Here is an 18033-nt window from a genome sequence, read left to right on the forward strand (position 1 = left end):
CGCAACCACTAAAATCAAACCAGATCCTAACTCGGAAAAGTAGCCGGAGCCCCGATGAGGCTCGAACCGGGACTCCACGTTGAAAGTTTTGCCAATGATCCATCATCATTCCACCAAGCTAGAGCGACCGGCATCTGAAACCACAAAAACATTCATTGACTTTGCTGCCGACCTCCCGGCCCCACCGCCCGCCCGGCCAGACTTTGCCCCGGCCGTGGCCACCATCCGGTGTAGTTCAGCGTAGGAGTGCTAGACTGTCAAACTGACCGGTTGTGAGAGGCCCGGTTCGAGACGCTTCGCGTGCTGGATGTTTATTTCTGTGTCCGAGGCTATGCGATTAGTCCACTTTTCAGAGAGATTATTTGGTGACAGGTCTGTTTTCTGTCTTTGCTGCAATTCGTGAGGAGACCGTATGGACTAGAGTTGCAAAGTTTTCCCCAAAGGCTGCTACCGGCACCGCCCCGCCCCACAAAAATTTCCTGTGATACCAGCATGCTACCACGCCCCAAGCAAAAAAAAAAAAAAAAAACGCCAAATTACCGGCATACTAAAAAACCCGCATTCTTGATTCTAGCTTACCCCTGCAAGAGATGCCACATTTTGGCAGTTTCATTACCCCTCCCACCCAACAGCCATCCATTGTCCAACCAGGGGCGGATCCAGGAAAACTCCAAGGGGAGGGTCATGAATCGAAGTGGTGCCCCTACCTATACCCAAAATTAAAAACTCAACGGATTTCGTCCACTTCATTTTGGTGGTGCCCCCATTTTCAGTTTTTTTCTTTTTATTTTTTATTTTTAGTCAGTATCTTAACTCTTAGCCACAACCACATTTACCAATTGTAAGCAAGTATATATGAATGTGCTATGTGTATATGTTACAGGCAAAGTGAAAACTCGGGCATTTTGCAAAATGCCTAGGCAATTTGCAAAATGCCTGACCCGCCAGGCATTTTGCAAAATACCCAGGCAGTTTGCAAACTGCCTGACCCACCAGGCATTTTGCAAACTGCCTAGGCATTTTACAAAATGCCTGACCCGCCAGGCATTTTGCAAAATGCCTGGGTTTCCATATATGTATTCCACCGTTTTTGTTGACTACAGGCGTTGATCATAAACGTTCCACTGCGACTGACCCTACAACACATTTCACATGTGTTGTGGGCACATGTGACACATTCCACGGTCACGAATACAGGGTGTCACGAAATTGTTGCGGGATGTTGTACTTGTGTCCCGAAATATATTGCATTGTAGTTGCGTCAGTGTTCTCCAGCACCTCGCTGACAAGTTATCAGAGGCCACATGGTCTGTACCCGCGGCACCTGGTGAAGCTCAAATAGGCCTCTGTAGCCCATCATGTCCCAAACGAGAATATCCAGTGCCCAGTGGGTGCTTCACCGTCTCGACGGTGCAGCGCCTCTGAGCTGCTGTTGGCCCAGAACTGCTTGTCGAGACGGTTAGTGACTAAGAAGAGCTCTAATAGCCGTTTTCACGACGGGCTATCCGGCGAGTGCACCTAATTTGACGAAATCTGCACCTAATCTCTTTTACAGCAAATATCTTTATTTTATGAATTTATTTCAGTGTTTTAACCGATGATGCTGTCTGATAATATGACAAAGGAGGCATATAAGCAATTAGTACAACCCTAGCTGATAGCTACTAAGAGACACACTGAACCTAATTTGGCCAAATATGCACCTAATCTGCACCAGATGTGAACCAAATGTGTACCAGATGGTCGTCGTGAAAACGGCTGATATCGCCTCACGGCCTCATCATTGAAAAGTCTGAATCTCTATAGTCCTGAATGGTCGAGTTTGGTGGGTTTTGTCGAAATCCAGCTGCATCACTTATGGATGACGGTAAGTCAGGGTTGCAGCCTGAGGTTGAGCGGCTTCAGCTTCAGTGTAAAATCTTCAGATACCGGGGGATGGCCGATTTAGATGCCGAGTGCCCTGGTCGAGATGCCCTGGTGCCGGACCCGTTCAAATTACATCCATTCAGCCCTCAGGAGGGGCATGGAGGGACAAGACCGCGCCAATGGCGTATCAAATTCGTGACCCTGTATACCTACGTCTTGCGTGTCGAGGTGGAGCCAACGCTGAATGGACTTGAGCCACCGTCTCCGTACCTTTCGTATATACGGAGTTGTAGCCGTGTGTATAAAAGCTGCGATGTCCAGTAGGTATTCTGCCCTGGTGGGCAACTGTTCCGGCAGAGACAATTGATTATGTACCTAAACGTGTAACAATCAAATTTTCGTAACTTGGAAGAGTATTCTTTTCTGATCAATATCCACCCACAGTAGTTTCAAAAAGCCACCAAGAGCTCTTAGAAACAGTATAATCATTGTACCGAGCGCATGTTTACCCACGAAACCACGCCCGGTGCTCGGCACCCGACGGCCGCTGGGGCTCAGTGACCTGAAATCGGCGGCGCTACCCGGAGAACGCAGTGTCCCCTCACTTGGTGCGCATTGACAGCGATTAACTTTTGTAAGCGGCAGTTACAAATGATGTTTACCTATACATCGACTACATCGTCGCTAGTGCGAGTTTGATGTCAGGCATTTTGCAAAATGCCTGGGAAAATATTTCAGGCAGTTTGCAAAATGCCTGGTGGGTCAGGCAGTTTGCAAACTGCCTGGGCATTTTGCAAAATGCCTGGCCGGTCAGGCATTTTGCAAATTGCCTAGGCATTTTGCAAAATGCCCGAGTTTTCACTTTGCCTGTAACATATATATGTTGTGGACGCTGAGTAGTGAGTACTTACCAGGAACGTTATCAGGTAAGCAAATCGTTGTCAGTCCGACGAACTTGACCCTGGCGTCTAAAGGGTCTGTCCTTGACACTTCAGGCTTGTCAGGGGCACCAAAGTCCTTCCAGGGACACCACAAACCTGTCAGGGGCACCTACGGCCTTGTAGGGGCGCCACAGGCCCGCCAGGGGCACCACAGGCCTGCCAGGAAGCAGGGGCACCACAGGTCTAGCAAGTATACACGACAGGCCTGTCAGGGGCACAACGGGCCTGTTGGGTCCATGAGCACCCCTAGGGGCAGGGGCACCACAGTCCTTCCAGGGGCACCGCAGGCCTGTGAGGGGCACCAGCGGCCTAGCAGGGGCACCAGTCAACACAGGCCTGCCGGGGGCACCACAGACCTGCCAGGGGCACCAGAGGCCTGCCAGGAGCACCACCGACCTCGCAGGGGTAACTTGGGCCTGTCAGGGCCCAGGGGCACCACGGGCCTGTCGAGAGGCACTTCAGGCTTTTCAGGGGCACCATAGTCCTCTCCGGGCGCAGGGGTAGCAGGGGCACCAGAGGCCTGCCAGGGGCACTACAGGCCTAGCAAGGGCACCACTGGTCTATCAGGGGCACCACGAGCCTGTCATAGCCATGCATCTCAGGCTTGTCAAGGCCCAGGGGCGCCACAGGTCTGTGAGGGGCACCAGCGACCTAGCAGGGGCACCAGTCAACACAGGTCTGCCAGGGGCGCCACAGACCTGCCAGGGGCACCACAGACCTGCCAGAGGCACCAGAGGTCTGCCAGCGGCACCACCGACCTCGCAGGGGCACCTTGGGCCTGTCAGGGGCACCACGGGCCTGCCGAGGGGCACTTCAGACTTTTCAGGGGCACCAGTCCTCTCCAGGCGCAGGGGTACCAGTGGCCTAGCAAGGGCACCAGAGGCCTGCCAGGGGCACCACAGGCCTAACAAGGGCACCACGGGCCTGTCAGGGGCACCTCAGGCTTGTCAGGGCCCAGGGACACCACAGTCCTTCCAAGGGCACCGCAAGCCTGTCAGGGGCACCAGAGGCCTGCCAGGGGCACCACAGGCCTAGCAAGGGCACCACTGGCCTGTCAGGGGCACCTCAGGCTTGTCAGGGCCCAGGGGCACCACAGTCCTTCCAGGGGCATTACAAGCCTGTCAGGGGCACCAGAGGCCTAGCAATGGCACCACAGGCCTGCCATGGACACCACAGGCCTGCCAGGGGCACCACCGGCCTTGCAGGGACGCCTCAGGCCTGTCAGGGGCACCACGTGCCTGCCGGGGACACTTCAGGCTTGTCAGGGGCGTTACAGTCCTGTCAGGGCCCAGGGGCACCAGGCCCGTGGTGTCCCTGCTAGGCCTGTGGTGCCCCTGGCGGTCCTGTGGTGCCCCTGTCAGGACTGTGATTCCCCTGATAGGCCGGTGGTGCCCCTGGCAGGTCTTTGGGCCCCCGGGCCTCAAGGGGGGGGGGCCATGACCCATGTGACCCCCCCCCCCCCTTGGATCCGCCCCTGTGTCCAACCACAAATACCAGCAGGCTGATTTTGTCTGTTGGCCCCACAAATACCCACAATTTTGAGACTCAATTCCAGTCTAGGTATAACTGTTAAAATATCACCTGTAATCAAAGTAGACATGTATGCAGTGCCTTCCCTCTGTAACATTGTTTCTGTCTCGTCCGCAGGACTAGATATGTCCAACATTCACTGAATTCCGAATACAGAATATCGAAATGGCGCGCATGCCTATCTATGTTGGACATATCTTAATTTGCAATCAAGCATAACGTCGAAACCCGAGCCTCGAACCATGGCAACAGCCTGCCCATTCAGCGGCTGTGAATACGTCGTCGCTGCAGATACCGCACCTATCGTGGTCGTACAACTTCTTCAAATGCACCAGTCCGAGGCCCATACCCGGCCTACAGTGAGCATTACTGCCGAAAAGGTCACCAGACCGCGCGTGACAGCTGCCGGATCCAGCGAGGACTGGGAGTATTTCACCAGCCGATGGACGGAGTACAAGAAAGCCACCGGACTCACCGATACAGACTGCGTCATCCAGCTGCTTGAATGCTGCGACGAAGGCCTCCGCAGGGACCTCACCAGATTCTCGGGGGGCTCCCTCTCATCCAAGGACGAACAGACTGTCTTGGCCGCAATGCGAAGTCTCGCCGTCCGCGAGGAAAACCTCGCAGTGGCTCGCGTCCAGCTCCACAACATGACGCAGGAGCACGAAGAGCCGGTCAGGGCGTTCGCCGCTCGTCTTCGCGGGCAGGCGGCTGTCTGTAAGTTTCACGTCACCTGCGAATGCGGACGGGTCGTCAGCTACCAGGATGAAGTCACACGCGATACGCTCGCCAGGGGGCTAGCGGACAGGGATATTCAACTGGACCTCCTCGCCCAAGGCCAGACACCGATCCCCCTGGAAGAGACCATTCGTTTCGTCGAAGCAAAAGAGGCTGGTAAGCGATCCGCTCAGACGCTGGGTCAGTCTCAAGGTGTGGCCGCCGCCCGCAGCCAGTACCGGCGAGCGAAAGCGAGCATCGGCGAGCAGGAGCGGCGAGTATCAGCTGGCGATGCTGGCCGTCAACAGAGTTCAGTCGCAGGACCGGCCGACGTCTGCCAATATTGTCGTCGGACAGGTCATGGCGTAAAAGCCTCTGTCGCGGTTCGCGCTAAATCCTGTCCCGCCTACCGCAGCCAGTGCCGTCATTGCAGACGCCGGGGCCACTTCACCGAGGCCTGCCTGCAGCGACAGGCAGCCGGTATCGCGACTACACATCCGGAGGGCGATGATGACGCTCCCAGTGACGCTCTCTGTAGCCTCAGAGACTCAACGCACGACACGGTAGCTTCATGCACCGCCGCAGCCATGCGGCACCACATGTACGACGACATCACCCAGAGCTGGTGTCAGCAACCCAGCCAGCCCCAGCCGTCGATTAAACTGGACCTCTCGCTCCAACCGGCCGATTACGGCGCCCTGGGCCTCCAGTGCACGGTCAGCCAGGCCACCATCACTCAGGAAGTCATCGCCGACACAGGCTGTCAGAGCTGTCTGGCGGGCATCTCTCTCATGCGACGCCTTGGCGTCACGGAGGCTGACCTCGTCCCGACGTCCCTGAGGATGCACGCAGCAAACGGCGATCCCATCGACATCCGCGGAGCGTTGATCCTACGTATATCCGGCCACCGCGACGGCATTCGGCGGGAGACTCGACAGTTCGTGTACATCACGCCGAACTGCGACACCATGTACCTCAGTCGAGATGCCTGTCGTGACCTCGGCATGATCGACGCCGCTTTCCCCGCTGTCGGGCTCGCGTCTATCTCCGCGGATGGGATCGGCATCGACGAGTACAACGCATGTTCCTGTCCTCGCCGTCAGACGCCTCCGCCTAAGCCAACAGAGCTACCTATGCCGGCAACGGAGAGCAACGTCGACGCCCTGCGTCAGTGGCTGGCCGACTATTACTCTGCGAGCACGTTCAACACCTGTGAACATCAGCCACTCACGCCGATGGACGGTCCACCCCTGCGCATCATGCTCAGACCTGACGCCGAGCCAGTGGCCCACCACAAGGCTATCCCAGTACCACTGCACTGGCAGACGGAGGTCAAGGCCGCCCTGGATCGCGACGTGCAGCTGGGGGTCATCGAGCCCGTACCGATTGGTGAGCCGGTGACCTGGTGCCACCGGATGGTCGTCGTCTCCAAGAAGTCGGGAAGCCCTCGCCGTTGCGTCGACCTTCAGCCCCTGAACCGCTGCGCCGCAAGAGAGACGCATCATACCCCAAGTCCCTTCCACCAAGCCCGGTCTGTGCCGAGGTCGACCTACAAGACGATACTGGACGCCTGGAATGGCTACCATTCGGTGCCCCTACACGAGGAAGATCGACACCTCACCACTTTCCTGACCCCTTGGGGCCGATACCGTTACTGCGCGGCACCCCAGGGCTACATCTCCAGCGGTGACGGGTACACGCGCCGCTATGACGAGATCGTGATGGCGGCAAACCTGTCACACGACTGCTACACGAAATGCATCGACGACACCCTTCTCTGGGGAGACAGCATCGAGGAGGTGTTCTGGCGCACTGTGGAATGGCTGGACATGTGTGGCCGTTCCGGCATCACGCTGAACAGCGAGAAGTTTGTCTTCGCCCAGAAGACAGCGGAATTCGCTGGGTTTGAAATCACGCCTGACACAGTCCGCCCGTCTCATGCCTTCCTTCAGAGCATCACCGAGTTCCCCACTCCCAGGAACCTGACAGACGTCCGCGCGTGGTTCGGGGTCGTCAATCACGTCGCCTACGCATTCGCCATGGCGGATGCCATGCTGCCGTTCCGGGAACTCCTGAAGCCCGGCAAGTTCACGTGGACGGATGAACTCCAGGCACTGTTCGACATGTCGAAACGGACCATCGTCGAGGAGGTCACGAAGGGTGTCCAGATCTTCGAGACAGATCGCCCAACCGTCCTGGCCACCGACTGGTCCCGTACTGGTATCGGTTTCTGGTTACTCCAGAAATACTGCACATGCGCCGGTCGGTCACCACTCTGCTGCGCTGAGGGCTGGAAGACCACGCTGGTGGGAAGCCGCTTTACATCCGGCGCTGAATCTCGGTACGCCCCGGTCGAGGGCGAGGCGCTGGCAGTGGCCGACGCCCTCGAGAAAACGCGCTTCTTCGTGCTCGGCTGCAGCGACCTCACGGTCGTTGTTGACCACAAACCCCTCGTGAAGATTTTCGGGGACCGATCACTGGTCGACCTGCCCAACGCCCGTCTCCGTAATCTCAAGGAAAAGACCCTCCGGTTCAGATTCGACATCAGCTATCTCCCCGGAGTCAAGAACCGCGTTCCCGACATCGCGTCCCGGTACCCAACCGGCGCTCCCATCGGCATAAGCCTCTCCGACGACGTCACCGTCGACGATGCTGGCGAGGTAGCGGCAGCCGCCATCACCACGATCCGGTCTGTCACCTGGGACCGCGTGAGGGACGCAACGGCAGGCGATCCGTCGATGATGCGACTTCTCGAACTGATCGAGGGAGGGCTACCAGCCCACCGCCACGAGATGCCTGAGGAGCTCCGAGAGTATCATTCGCTCCGTGATGGCCTATACACCAGCGACGGCATCATCCTGTATGATCAGCGAATCGTCATCCCACCCAGCCTCCGCGAGGAGGTGCTCCAGAGTCTCCACGGTGCGCACCAAGGGATCGGCATGATGCTCGCGCGCGCGGCCGTAAGCGTGTACTGGCCCGGCATCACGTCAGCTATTCGGCGCGCCCGTGAACGATGCCACACGTGCAACCGGAACGCCCCATCGCAGCCATGGGCCCCACCTGAGGACATCAGTTACCCAGAGTACCCGTTCCAGCAACTATGCGCGGACTACTTTACACACTGCGGCCGTACGTACCTCGTCATCGTTGATCGTTATTCTAACTGGCCAATCGTTGAGAGAGCACAAGATGGCAGCGCAGGCCTCCGAGACTGTCTCTACCGCGTCTTCAGCACATTTGGCATCGCTGAGGAGCTGACGAGCGATGGCGGGCCGGAGTTCACTGCCCACGAGACACAGGCGTTTCTGGCCGACTACGGTGTTCGTCACCGCCGCTCCTCTGTGGCATTCCCACACGCGAACTGTCGCGCTGAGGTTGGCGTCAAAACCGTCAAACGCATGATCGAAGGCAACACAGGTGACAACGGGGAACTGAACGTGCGACGCTTCCAGCGCGCCATGCTGAACTACCGCAACACTCCCGACCCCACGACAGGGCTGTCGCCGGCCCAATGCGTGTTCGGTCGTCCGGTGCGAGACTTCATCCCGATACCCCCCGGTCAGTACCGTCCTCATCCCACGTGGCGCGAAACCCTGAGTGCTCGTGAGGAGGCACTCCGGAACCGCCACATGCGGGACCACGAACGCTGGTCCGCACATACGAGGCGACTACCTCCACTGACCGTCGGTGATGCCGTCCGCCTCCAAAACCAAATCGGAAGATATCCCAGGAAGTGGGACAAAACTGGCCGCGTCGTGGAGGTGCGACAACATAACCAGTACATGGTCCGGGTCGACGGCAGCGGCCGAATGACATTGCGCAACAGGCAGTTCCTGCGCAAATACACTCCGGTTGTTCCGGCTCGTCGTCAGCACACCCGAATGGACGAACTGCTCGACGACTTCCGCCGACATCCAACACGCGTGTCACAGTCGCACGCGAACTCTGGACTGACGCCACCCACTTCTCCACCTGCGGCGCAACCCCCCGGCTCTCCGACTCCAGTGGTCGGCCAGATGCCGGCGACGCCGCCGCGGGCGCCCCGTGGCAGGCCCCCGACACCGCGTCCACCCGCGCCATCGCCGCCTGTGGTGTTATCCCCGCGCGAGCGAGATGCGTCGCCGCCCCTTGTGTCCCCACAGTGTGTGACGCCGTCACCGTCCATGTCGACTTCACCACCACATCGCGTGTCCCCGCATGCGTTGTCGCCCGGTCATGCCACGCCGTCGCCGCCGGCCATGCCGCCCCCTGCCGCGCCAGGCTCGCAGCCGCTGAGAGATACTGAACCCGACCGTCCCCGTCGCAGTGATCGCCCGCGCCAAATGCCGATCCGCTATCGCGACCCCAATTTCACGCGCTGACTGTGCCACTGACTCCCTATCATTGTCAAACTCGGCAGTTGTTTGCGATGTTCGGATATGTTCCGCGTTTAGTGTTTGATCGTTGTCCCGGCTCGTTTTCCAGCCGGTCCACTCGTTCTGGTTGCCTAGAAGCTGTGTTTTGTTGCCCCCTGGGCTATTTGTTTGTTCGCGCTCCCGTGAATGCGACCCGTCGTTTGGCCTTTCGGCGTCGTTTCGTTACGGCACCCTTCAATCTATGCCAATCTATGTAAGTCTTTGTTCCCGGCCGGCAAAGACTGGGGGGAGATAGACATGTATGCAGTGCCTTCCCTCTGTAACATTGTTTCTGTCTCGTCCGCAGGACTAGATATGTCCAACATTCACTGAATTCCGAATACAGAATATCGAAATGGCGCGCATGCCTATCTAAAAGAAGTATTGCCTACAAAAAACTATTACATTCATCAAAAAGGTGAGGACAAAAAGGACTTGAATTACTGAAATGTGTTTTTGAAGACTGGACAGTGAGCAGTAATCACATTTACATTTCAAAGGTGTTCTACTTTTCCATATTCTCCTAAAATGTTGCAGGCACCAGCCAAATGTTTAAAATCTAGATAGTCAAAACATAGGTAAACAAGTACAGATTCGGCCATCCTCCTAAGTCCTAACTGAGGAAGCGAGATCAACATCTACTTTTTCCTATCCACTATGGCTTGCCGGTTTGTGAATAAGATACGAATCATGTAAAAAATGTGTTAATAACTCACTGGTCCTGAGAATAGTCACCAAATAATATGTATAAAAACGATATCTTCCATCCTCTCCAACCTCAATCGGGAACAAACACAAAGTTATTGATTTCGAAACAGATGCGCCATAATAGAGGCTTTTAACCAGCTGATTAAAACGCTGCAAAAAAATGTTAAACGACTGCAAACCACTGGCTCGTGAATGATTATATTGATAAAAATTATCCAACACAATATTAAATTATAATGAAATCAACACTGTAGTGTAATTCACTCCAAAGAAATTCATTTTTTACAGTTGTTCAACCAAAAGGGTACCTATATGAATAAATATTACGTCATCAGATTACATTCATTCATTAGGGGAGAGAGAATCTTAAAAGTAAATCCTTGGTTGTCTAATGGGGATATCTCAATGTAGCCCGGCCGACAGGTGGCAGCACGAGCGAACCGGACACGCCGGCCTCGGTAGTGGCTATGGCGGCCGACGCATTGGATGCGTTTTACGTGATTTACAGGCGGACGGAGCTAAGAACATAGCGATTTGGATAAGTTTTGGGGTATTTTGCTTGCTTTCAGGCTTTGAGACGCTTATTTTGTGCCTCTCCGGCCGAGAGGGGCGGGTGCGGCTCCCTCCCCATAGGTTTTCCTGCGATAGATCGAAACACACCGGCGATAGAGAACTGAAACTTGACATCCCTGACCTTTCATTCAAGGCGGATCTTGTGACAACGACCGCATTTCGAGGCTAGGTCAGTTGACTGAACTATGACGTCATAAGTGAATCTCTGCATGGTCCTCAGATGTCGCAACTTCGCAACGCCTCAGTTCCAGAGGAATTTTCACAGGGAGAATAATGAAACCTATAGGACGTACTATTTTCCGGATGTCTCACATTTGCACATGCCAAATGTTTTCTAGAGGTTGCATGAGGTCAGGTCGGGCACATGACCTCACGTGACCCCATTAGCTTACTTCATAGGTAAGCTAATGGGAAAATATGGATACTGTTATTAGTCTGGTACCGGGAATAATCTAAAACTATTTCAATCACATGGCATTGTGATTTCATGCACTCTTTGCAAGGTCATATACTTCACTTTTGCATTGTCGACCTTTCGTTACGTAATTTTTAACGTCACTTTGGTCACAAGAGTTGTTCGTCAATAACTCACGATCCCATTGATCTAGAAAGTCGGTAGAGCGTAATACGTCGCTGGCAAAAGCAAAGTTGTGCCTTTCATTGTGTCAAAAATTATTAAAAAAGAAACTTTTCCGTGAAAATGGCTAGAAGTTTATGTGTTGGCCTCAGAAGCAGGCATTAGTCATTATGCGGTTATCATTGATCCTCAGCTCCGTCAGATTTGGTGTTCTCCAAGGCTGAGATGGGGTGGCGTATGGAGAAACCTGGCGCGAAGCACGGTGTTCAATACTTAGAAGCAGGGATGCGGAGCCGTGGAAATTTCAGACGGCTCCGGCTCCGACTCCGGAGAAAAAATCGGCTCCGGCTCCGAGTAAAATGTCATATGGCGGCTCCGGCTCCGGCTCCGAGTAAAATGGCCCGGCTCCGCCGACTCCGGCTCCGGCTACGGCTCCGGCTCCTACTCAGTACATCCCCTATGCGATTAATTAAATACGGGTGGAAGAAAAAAGGCGGTTGGATTGGTGCACGTTGCTTCTGTATTTGCATGACAAGGCTATTTTGAATACCACACATTTTACTGCCTTGTACTGTCAAACCGAACTAGGTCAATTTTTTTTTTCTCTTAAAAAAGAGCCGGAGTCGCCCCCTTTTTTGACGGCTCCGGCTCCGGCTCCGGGGTATGCTGTTTCACGGCTCCGGCTCCGGCTCCGGGCAAAATATGCCGGCTCCGGCGGCTCCGGCTCCAGCTCCGGCTCCGGCTCCGCACCCCTGCTTGGTATTGTCAGGGTTGCATTCTGCCCATGCGCACGTCCACTGTGCATGGTCCACAGACCACAGTCCAGTTTCAGGGCCAACTTTTGCCATGACTCGTCCCTCGAATTCGCCCATGATGATTTGCTTAGACAAAATGTTTATGTTGTCTACGTTTATGTTTATTGTATAAAAAAAACACCAACATGTCGAATGATTTTGTCAGGTTGAAATCATTCGACGGATCATTTAAGCTCATCGACGGCACGGGTACCTACTCGGTCATTTTGTCCCTCCTTTTTTCAGTGCAGGCATCATATACCATATCTTGTAGTCTTAATCCACAATGACGACCGTTTTTTAAAGGAAACCAGTAAATAATTGTAAAAACTTTCGGAGATCCGCGCATCTCCACCGCAATAATAACTCAGCAAGCGGCCCTCGCGCCGCGCGCCGTGTCTGAATCGACTCGTGAGACATCTGGCGGCAGAACCTGGTACTGCTTATTGCGCAAAGCCCCATTATTTGCGCCACTTTCTGTCAATTTCGCCTGCATGATGTGTTTTCTTGTAAAGATAAGACAATATGCCAGTTCAAATCCATTTTCATTTAATTATGGGACCACTGGCGGTCGCAGGGGGGGGGGCACGGGGGCCATGGCCCCCCCTTTGGTGCTGAAAGGTGGGGCCATACTATCTTTTGGCCCCACCTTTCAGATCGAACAAAAGTCCTAGAAAAGCTTTTCGTATGTTTCATTTTCTTTCTTGCGCCATCAAAGGACGTAAATTTCACTCATGAGTGGGCTCAGTTTCGCATTCTGTCAATTTGGCGGTCAGCGTCGCTGGCACCGGTTCACGAGTATGGCCGGATCTTATATGGAATATCAGCGTGGGTTTACTTGAGGCTCTCGTAGGCCCAGCATTCAGCAATGGCTGGCATGAGAGTCTGAGACCCTCTTCGGCAGTGGCGGGTGGGCCCTGCTAAAGGAGATTGGCTCCAAGACACTAAAGTAAGACCTCATGGGTTGGTGCTGTGCACCTCAGAAGCCCGGTGGTGACGCCGTATGCCGGCTTGGTTTCTTAAGGATTAGCGTGGGACCTCCGGGGCCTGCATAGAGTTTGCATGAGCTAGTATGTAATCTCAGAGGCATGTGTGTAATGTGTACACAGTGGCGGTCGCGGGGGCCGGGGGGGGGGGGCATCAGGGCCATGCCCCCAAAGGTCAATAAAGGGGGCCATCATATCATTTCCCCCCCCTCAAACAACCAATGGGCCCCCATATAGGTGTATGGGGCCCTGGCAATTATTCGATCGTCACGAGGCTAAAAAACCCACGCCCAGCTATTAATATAGCTTCCACACCGGTCTTTGAACGTCCTACACTGACCTCTGAGGGAACTTCAGTGGCGGTCAAGCGCCTACGTTGACCGCTAAGAGCCTACATCAACCTCTGAGGCCCCACATCTGGCCTATGAGGGCCCCTAACCGGCCTCAGTGGTCCCAACCGGCGTCTGAGGGTCTCACACCGGTCTCCGGTGGCCTTATTTCTGTCTCTGGTGTCCCAAGACGAACCTTTAGGTGCCAATAAGGGCCCCGCACTGGCTGCTGAAGACCCGATGCCGGCCTCTAAGGGTCTGCATTGGCCTCTGAGGAGGGCCCATCTTGGCCAATGGCCTTTGAGGGCCCTCTGCTGGCCTCTGGGGTCCAACGACGGCTCATGCCGGTCTTTAAGGGCCCCACGCTGACCTCTGAGGGCCCATGCTGGCCTGTAATGAGTAAGGACCCACATTAGCTTCTGAGAGCCCAACTCGGTCTCTGATGGTCTCAAACTACTGGCCTTTGTAGTTTGCAGGCCCTGTACTGGTCTCTGAGGGCCCTAAACTAGCCTCTACATGAAAACATACATGGGTGGGTTTCTGAAGATCAGAGGGCTCACGCAGTCTCCGGCACAGCCTTACGTTGGTCCTGATCGAGATTGCTTTACGTCCTGATGGTCCCGCGCTGATTCCCTCATATTTCGAGGTCGGGACCCCATGAGCCGGTGTGGGTCCTGGGGCTGGCAGAGACTGATGAAGTCCTTAGGGCTCAGGGCCAGTCTTTTTAGCAGTAGGACTAGGCAGGTTGAGTGAGCCCCAACAGAGCCGTTGCGAAGCCCCGCAGGAGTCGCGCGCGGCCCTCAGATGCCAATTCTGAAAGCTCGGAACCTGTGGGGGTCTCCAGAGGCCGGTGTACCTACTCTCTCCCGCCGCCACACAACTAGGTACCTATATGAGTAAATGTCATAGTCTAAAAATGCTCTCTGGGTTTCACATGCTTGTTCAAAGCAAGAGGTATCTGTACTTTTTAGCAAGATGTATCTGTACTTTTCCGAATTGTTTTATAGTGGTAAGGTCATGAATCCGCGTGCCTGACCTTCCAGTATACCTATGCTTCACCGATCCGTCGTCATGGACGGTGCAGCGGCCCGACCGGTGGGCACACCGTGAGACGGTAAATGGAACTGGTGATTTTGCCTTAAATTGAGCTCAAAGATTTCACGCAAGAATGAGATGGATGAAGCATAAGTAATGCCAACTGTGCGGCGCCTCGTGGACGTAAAAAATTAGCCGATCACCCCCCCCCCCTCCCGGTGACGGAAAATGTTATGTCCCGCGAGCGTGACTTTGGCCCCCCCTTTTGCTAGCGGCTGCGACCGCCAGTGTATGGGACCAAAGTCAGGCTCAGGGCTACCTAACACCTGCCTTTTCAGCTGGATTTTCAGTGTCAAATTCTTTGTAGAGTTTCTCAGACCACATCTCATGATCTCAGGACTCCAACTCAAGGCCAGTTTCCAAACATTGTGTTTTTTGGTGTTTTGATTCTGCCTCTTCCCCGAGGGAATGTTGTCATGAACATTTATTTATTCTATTGTGTTATACGTATTACCTACCATTAGACTTACTAGTTAATCGTGCTTTTGCATTTTGCAACATGAATGAGTATTCTTCCTTTTATAGACCACAGTAGATTCTTGACAATTCTAATTATAACCAAGCCTGTGAATTGTGTGAAATGCTGAGGTCCATGTGTGGTACGACCCCTTCACTTAGCAATTGACTTCTACCACAAAATGTATCTTGCAGTGGCTAATATTGCTGTTACTACAATTTGAGAGCCTCTTAGTGTCCAAAGTTTGAATCGTTTGCTGATAATTTTTTTTTGCACAAAATCAAAAATACCGGCATGCTACCGGCAAGACATGCCAGATACCACGTATAAACCTGCGGTAGTGAAAAATTACCGGCATGCCGGTAGTGCGGTAGGGAAATTTTGCAACTCTAGTATGGACCCTTACCTGTCCTTCCGCACCCCACTTTGGAGATGGGTGTTTGAACCCCCCTGGGTTTTGTGAATATCTCTAAAGCGAATTTTTAGAGGGTGGATTACGATCGGTTCTATGCGACAAGTGACCACACACACCCAGCCCCAGGTCCGCTCACTCTCTCCCCACATCACCCCCGCCCCACACCACACTCCAGCCCGCCTCATCCACAGAGCCGAGCTAAATAGACAGGCCTGACCTTTACCCACCCCCCTCCCCCCAGCCGGTGTAACGCAGCGTCCGGTCAAATCGCTCTACCAGGCGACCCGAGCCGGTGTCATACAGTGTGGGTAGGCTGTGCCGCTTCACTCTCGGGTCATGCGGCACAGCCTACCGGTACCAGGCGACTGCTGCCAATGCTGAGCCATAGGAACCCGGTGGATAAAGAGTAGGGGACCATCAACCTGTACACGACTGTACACATTCGTCGTTCGTACTCTTCCTACTTTATTGTCAATAATGAGATCCTAAGTCCCATTTATCTCCAGTAATCGTGCTCACTGATCAGTTTATAGAAAACAAAATTGGACCGAGCTAACTTCGGCTCGGCCACATTTAAACATTCGTCATTGCACAATCCGGAAATTCCCATTTAGCCATCGGACGGTCACTGGGCCGACCTGGCCGGCCGGTCTGCTGCCCGTCTGAGCTACGGCGTCTGCCCGTGCCCGATAGCCGGTGCCAGTGGTCCCAGAAATGCCACCACGGAACGCTCGAGATCCGCGGAAAGCCATCGTCGTCCGTGGCTGGATCTCTGTCGGCGGTCGCGCTAAGACAAAAGGAATGGCGCCTGGCGGCTCAGCACGAAAAGGGACGGCCTTCTGATGGCGCCGGATGAGGAAAAGAAAGGGCGTTCACCTTGCCGATCGATGTCTACCAGACGTGACCATAACAAAAGACGGCTCTATCTAACGCCTGTTACCACAGCCCTCAAACAAATTCATAGCTACTAATTATGTCACAATAAAACTGATGTTAATGCAGATCTGGCAGCGTGCAGCAATGACCTTGGCTCTGCGTCTGCTGCGAGATGTCACTGGTCAGCAGTCAGACGGTTCGTGGACTGACCTTTGAATGGCGCGCGTGAGCGTGTGGTTGGCATCCCAGTCTTCAGTGGCCGGCCCGTCCAGACGGCTGGCGGCCGCCGCCTGGTGGCCGTTCTGAGAACTAACCACCGTGTCCAAAATGCCATCTGAAAAAAGAGACAGCACCATTTTACCAGCCTGGTCGACAATATGCATCAAGAACCTATATATGAGGCTAGATAAATATTACATAGGTAATCGTATGAGCCGTAGAATGCATGAGGGAAATACATAAGCCATAACCCAAATAATAAAGGATAGACACGAATATAACCATTAATTTGCCACTAAACAAATAATTTGACAACAAGTAGCAAATTCCGTCTCGAAAGAATCCTCTTGTTTCGCTCCGATTTCATCCTCGCCTCATCGGGGCTGGCCGCTGGCGAGTCCGGTTAGGCTGTCCCGCAGTACAGTTGGGTATTGCGGCACAGCCTACCTGCAGCACAGCCAGCCGAGTCCACTCGGGAGCGAGCAAACTGAGCCGCACGGGCCCGCACGGCAACTGATCACGACTGAAGAAATCGCAACTGAAAACTATTAAGAATCTGAGGACTGCAAATAACAACGATGGTTTTTTTTTCACAGCAGAGCAAAATAAACGGTTTGTTCATGGCACATTGCCATGTAACATTTTATAAAAAAATGCAAACATACTCAAATGTTTAGTGATTGTTTTATCTCAATTGGATGCCTTAACGATTATTTGGATGCATATTTCGAGTATTTTCATACCTCCTTATACCTATATCGCTATACCAGAGCTCGTCGTTGTTGCTCGTCTAACGCTCCAGTTTGTATCAATGACGACTGATGAGCTTCAATATGAATGTTTACAAACGCCAAACATCAAACGGGCTGCAATCGAGCCCTCCGTCCAGAGGCAGCTGTTGACGATCAGCTGACTGGCCTGAATGCCAAATACAGCCGCACTCGCCAGCCCCTCTGCGCGCGGAATTGAGAATTGAGATGCGGCCTCCGGCGTTCGCTGCAGACGCACACGAAATCAATTTTCGGTCGGACCACGCCCGGCCATATCGGGCCCTAAATCACTCCGACCAGGCACAACAACAGCTCATATTTAGTCTGACCGGCGCGCCGGCGATGGCCAGTGGCCGGCCGGACCGCTCTGACCGATTGCCTTGTTTGGTGACCCGGGGTAGGGCAGTGGGGGGGGGGGGGGGGTCGGTGGTTACACAAGGCTCCGAGCACAGCCGCCGATCGGAGCGGCCCCGGCTGACAGAGAGCTGTTTTGTGGCGGCTGGCCAGACAGGGTCAATAGGGCGGTAACGATCCACGGCTTCGGTTACAGAAATGATAGTTCGCTAAATGCTGGGAGATGAACAATTTTGGTGTTCATTCTAAATGAAAATGATAAAATTTTGTAGCATTTGTAAATGCATTTTAATCCAATGGAGACCAATAAAATTTTATGAAAAATGGGTATAGGTACTTCTTGTCGGTTGCTTGAATCAATGAGCAACTACCACTATTCAAGGCTGTGTTCTTTTTTTTGCACCAAGTAGGTACTTCGATTGGCTA

General features: G+C 53.9%; 1 protein-coding gene across 4 annotated transcripts in view; it reads right to left on the minus strand.

Annotated features, from left to right (window-relative positions):
- LOC122390687 (alpha-catulin-like) overlaps nt 1–18033 on the minus strand; it is a 78030-nt gene that overhangs the window by 17910 nt on the left and 42087 nt on the right. For all 4 annotated transcript variants that reach the window (XM_043383860.1, XM_043383859.1, XM_043383862.1 and 1 more), the window contains exon 7: nt 16475–16598. In XM_043383860.1, coding sequence (XP_043239795.1) covers nt 16475–16598 — 124 coding nt within the window. The remainder of the gene's footprint in view (nt 1–16474; nt 16599–18033) is intronic.

The sequence above is a fragment of the Amphibalanus amphitrite genome, unplaced genomic scaffold (genome assembly GCF_019059575.1).
Source record: "Amphibalanus amphitrite isolate SeventyFive unplaced genomic scaffold, NRLGWU_Aamphi_draft 000405F_arrow, whole genome shotgun sequence".
NCBI lineage: Eukaryota > Metazoa > Arthropoda > Thecostraca > Balanomorpha > Balanidae > Amphibalanus > Amphibalanus amphitrite.